At 33.8% G+C, this 5,039-nt stretch overlaps 1 protein-coding gene across 2 annotated transcripts; it reads left to right on the top strand.

Moving 5' to 3' along the window:
• The first annotated feature begins 2,388 nt into the window (after positions 1-2,388).
• Positions 2,389-4,695, top strand: LOC107896300 (NADH dehydrogenase [ubiquinone] 1 alpha subcomplex assembly factor 3). 2 transcript variants are annotated; one of them, XM_016821445.2, is made up of 5 exons: positions 2,389-2,659; positions 2,770-2,886; positions 3,211-3,245; positions 3,657-3,757; positions 4,367-4,695. In XM_016821445.2, exons 1-5 carry the CDS (start codon positions 2,478-2,480, stop codon positions 4,451-4,453), a joined length of 522 nt encoding a protein of 173 aa, XP_016676934.1. In that variant the 5' UTR covers positions 2,389-2,477; the 3' UTR covers positions 4,454-4,695. The 2 variants fall into 2 exon arrangements, with proteins under 2 accessions (XP_016676934.1, XP_040968448.1); XM_041112514.1 differs by lacking the exon at positions 4,367-4,695 and adding an exon at positions 3,867-3,928 and having other exon boundaries at positions 2,411-2,659.
• The last annotated feature ends 344 nt before the right edge of the window (positions 4,696-5,039 follow it).

Genomic DNA, 5,039 nt, shown 5'->3' on the forward strand with positions numbered 1-5,039 from the left:
ATCTAACCATATTTGAGTTTCTTTTTTTGTCACATAACTATAAAAAGTTACAAAATGGTCACTTCAATAATGTATTTGTCTTTTTTTTTTGTCAACAAGTTAACTAAGTAACAGAAAATGTCATGATAGTTATAAAAATTGACGTAATAACAAATTCAGTCTTCACATTCATACATTTGTGTCAAAGTTTACACAATATGTAATTTGATCCTAATTCTAGAAAATTATACAAAATATACTCGGAGTAAACTCTAAAATGACATATTACAAAACCTTCCCATGAATCATAACAAGAAAAATGTTAAAACTTTTGTAAGATCCAAACAGAAAACACCTTAACAATTGGTATCTAACATAACATGGGTGTTATATACCAATAATCACCAATAGGAAACCCGAATGAGATCCGGGTAGCTTGCCCGCAACTCGGCTAAGCCCTACCAGATAGATATGTGTGAGGCGTACAATGAAAGAATAGCCAGTGGAGCTTGCGATATCAACTCACATGAGCCGAGGGGAGTTTGTGATCCAAGCTCGCATATACCAAGGAATTCGCATGTAGAGGGCCACAAGGTCTAACAGGCAATCCAAAACGGTACACATGTTCAACATGTTCAAGGCCTGCTCAAAATGTCAATCCAATGAATAAAGGTGTCAAGTCCATAAATAATGGAGTTAAATCATGAACAGTGATAATATGTATAAATATACAAATATTTTCTTTAATAAGACAGAGAAAATTACTCAACAATTGAAAAAGAACAAAATATTATAAAATTATCAATAGAATTTTACTAATTCAAACGCCATTCAAGCTTAACAATTTTGATCCAAATAGAATTTTGTTTGTAGCTTAAGACCACCATCTCTCTCTTAACACTCAATTTTTGTAAAATAATTTCAAAAACCAATCCATCAAACTATTCATGTAATTTGCCTTTTACTAATTTAACATCAGTTTTAAAGATAAATTGTATCATGCCATAGCTTACACATTTTTAGAAGCAAAAATTTGAACTTAATGATTTAAAATCCTTCATAGATATTGTTAAAACAAACAAATGTAAAAAGAAACCTTAAAATCAAGTGAGAACGAAAGAAGAAGAAAAAGACACCACAACAAAAACACAAAAGTCAACCTTTGTTAAGGTTAGCCAATGCCTTTTTTTTTTGAAGTTCCCAATGGTGAAAATGAAGCATGGGGGTGTAGTAATATGCTTAAATTTCAAGCCAATTTGATTATCGAATTTGGAGATTGGGCAAAGAGAATTCAAGACTTTGAGCGTAGCTCTAAAGGAATCAGGGCCAATTTTGATAAAACACTAGTCAGATTTGGAAAGAAGAAGAAAAACGAGTTTAGGGATGTGTTTTAGACTTAAGCCACTGCTAGTGACCGATGGTCAGTAACCTGCGAGTGATAGTTTTATCAAATATTGGATTTTGGGTTTTGATGAAGAACATGAATAACAATGGAAAGGAAGAAGAGAAGAGTAAGGGGAGAGAAGAAAAAAAATGGAGAGGAAATAGAAAATAACAATTTTTTTTTTAGAATTATAAGTTTTGAAATTTAAAATTATTTCTTTTAATCTTCTTATAATATTTGTAATTTTTAGAATTAGATTAAATTAAACAATGTGTAAATGTTAATAATTTTTTTTTTAGAATTAAGATAAAATTAACACAAATGTGCAAATGTTGATGGTCAAACTTGTTATTATGATAGTTTTTATAATTATCACTTTTATCTATGTTACCCTTAATAACTGATGACTAAAATAGATAGCATTCTGTAACTTAGATAATAAAAAAGAGTTTATCCTTAAAAGAAAGTAAAATTACGTTTAATGGCATTAAACTATTAGTAAGTTTATGTTTTGGTGACTCAATTTTAAAAAGTTATAAAATGATTATTAAACTATTCGAAAGTTTTCATTTAGCTCACTAAACTATTAAAATTGTTATTGTATGATCTTCTTTGTTCGCACCGCCTGTACCAATAGAAAGCTCTCATCATCTCTCTTCCACAATTCAATTTCTTTTTAAGAAACAACTTTGAATGTTATGAATTTGTAAACCAAAATCCAAACAACTTTCTTCTATGATCTCTAACACTCATCGTCAAATTGACTTAGATCGACTATATGTTTTTCTACTTGCCAATGGGTACTATCCACTATACTCATCGTTGAATCAATGCTTGGAGCTTGCTAACTGAACTTTATTTAAAAGGAAAAACTTAACAGCCCAGTGACTTAAATGAAAACTTTCGAATAGTTCAATGATCATTTTGTAATTTTTTGAAGTTGAGTGATCAAAATGTAAACTTTCTAATAGTTTAGTAACCTTGGATGTAGTTTACCCAAAGAAGCGAAACGCAGTCGTCGCTGTTATATGGGTGGGCTGGGGTTTGGGTAAAAAGTGGCGACTTGAGACAGCGGACGGAACAGCAGAAGAACATCGATAGATAGAAGAAGGAGATGGCGGTGAGAGGTAGAGCAGTAGAAACGCTGCCAAAGCTGATGAGGAGCCTGAGGAAGGACTCGGCTTCTTCAACAGTGACTCGAACTCCAGCCTTGCCCTCCCTTAGACGCGCTTTCTCTCTCTACGATCAGATCAATCTCATCGACAATGTTCCCGATGACCAGCTTCGTTTCCAACGGTTTTTCCTCTTTTCTCCTTCACTTATGTAAAACAGAAATTCCAACTCCTTTTCTTCAACACTCGCCTTAATTTTCATCTGGGTTTTTTTTTTCTTAATTGATTTGGCAGATATACGGAAACAGGATTCACTGTGAACGGTATCAACTATGAAGGCAGCTTGCTTTGTGTGGGAAATTTGGTCACTTCTTGGGGCCCCCGTAAATTTTCTGAAATTACTCCCCAAAGGTATTTGCTTCATTTCAATTCTTTTCTGGTATGCTTTCTTAATTAGTCTAAAATTAATTATGTCTGTTATATTATCTCCATTGGTGGAATTAGTTCTCTTCACTTTACCTATTTACATAATTTATCCTACTATGGAATTCTTGAAAAGCTTCACCGTTTAGTTTATGTTTCCTAATCTCTTGGGTTAGTGCCGTCTCTTCATTATGCTTAAGTTTCAGGTGGCTTGATTGACTAATATTTGTCCCTCCACTATATAAAAATGAAAATTTCCAACTTTTGGTCTCTTCCCCATCTCATATTTCGTCTTTATTGTACTTTTTGCAGCTTATCCATCTTTCAAATTATACGACCTATTCCAGGTGAGACCTCAAATAATATTATATATATGTGTGTGAAGAACAAATTCAATACCTGATAAAAGTGTATCGATGATGCATCCCCATTGACCAATCATCTTGTGGACCTAATTCTAGTTTTATTCACTTGGGAATTAAAATAGAACTTTTAATGCAGGGATGCACGCTCATGGCCCTTAGCCTTGGGAGCGGGGAATAATAATGGGTATTTCATTGCATGATCAGCATTATTTTGCTTGTGTTTAGCATTTCTGTAGTGTCACCTCCTGTTGTACCTGGAGAACCTAAGGAAGCTGAGAATAATTTCCTAATGCAGTTAGACTATAGAATTAAGCTTGATTTTACATGCACTTCTGTTTTTTCTTTTCTTCTAGTTTTGATTCTCATGAAGCATTTCTCTCTTGTTTATTTTAGAAATTTTGATTCTTGGCTGTGGAAGGTACATTGAACCTGTAGATCCGGAACTCAAACGCTTCATCCGATCTACTGGCATGAAATTGGAAGCCTTAGACTCGGTATTGTCATTTTCATTGGAGTATTTTAGTTGATACCTAAATTTGACAACTTAGTTTTGAAATTTTGTGTTTGTAATTGCTTGAATATCACTAATTTTCCACATGGCAGAAATGGACCTTCCATCCCCAGCTTGTCAATCTATTTCTATCCCTTGCATGATTGAGGTTGAAGGCTTCTCATTTATGTGTTTTTCTGAAAATCCTAATTAAATTACTACCCTAAATTTTGGAGCATCAAATTTAGGCTTTCTCATGTGAAAGAAGACTAAAAGGCTATTCTCTATTTCTCTTTTGTCCAAGCTTTAGAGACTGAGGTTGAGCACCAGTTTGTCAATCATATCTCCGTGTCAATGTGCCTGATTAAAGAGCTCTTTTGCATTAATCTGTTAGAAACCCACGTACATATTTATCCTTGTGTTTTGTGTTTGATTTCTCTTCCAAAAACATCTGTCTATATTTTGTCTTGATTAATGCATGTGCGGAAATGCTGGTTATTATTGATGGAAGTGATTTAATACTTGTTTATAGTCAATGCTTGAAACTATAAGCACCAATAGGAACTGACTTTGATCACAACCTTCAGGCTCAGAATTTGTTCTCCTGTTGCAGAGAAATGCTGCATCTACTTACAACATACTGAATGAGGAAGGTAGAATTGTGGCTGCTGCACTGCTCCCATATGGAGTTTCTTCATGAACCTTGGTACTCCCAATTTTTACGACTTAGGTTTTTTGACTTTGTAGATGAGAAATTATCTGATGTTTGTGCATATCTTGATACCGCCGTGGGAAAAATAAGCAGTTACTGTTCCATGATTGACTTTGATGTCAGCTTCTATTTTGTGCTTGGGTTTTTCTCTGTTTTTCACCCAAATTTCAGGGAAGGTAGAGACCCTGAACCTCTTCATAATGAGCTTTGAATAAAATTTAATTTGCTTACGGTTCGTGACAATCTAAAGTTGTAGGCATTTTTGAATTTGTTGTAGCTGTAGCTAAGCTAAGCTGATATGAGTAAAAGCATTGCAGTGCAAGTTCTTGATTCAAACTTAATCATATGCACCCTTGTGTCGGGAGGACTTTTTTTTTTTCCCCTTTTCATTGTGGTAAAATATATTGTTCTTATTATTTATGGGTTCCCTCATGAAACATACTAATTGGTTTCCTTGTGTTGTTTGTATCTTGTTAAAGGCATTATATATATATATGGAGGGTAAGCTGGGGTTGAAGAATTGTGTGTGTGTGTGTGTGTGTGTAGTGCTACTATACGAACTGTCTGTTATTGT

The sequence above is a fragment of the Gossypium hirsutum genome, chromosome A05 (genome assembly GCF_007990345.1).
Source record: "Gossypium hirsutum isolate 1008001.06 chromosome A05, Gossypium_hirsutum_v2.1, whole genome shotgun sequence".
Classification (NCBI taxonomy): domain Eukaryota; kingdom Viridiplantae; phylum Streptophyta; class Magnoliopsida; order Malvales; family Malvaceae; genus Gossypium; species Gossypium hirsutum.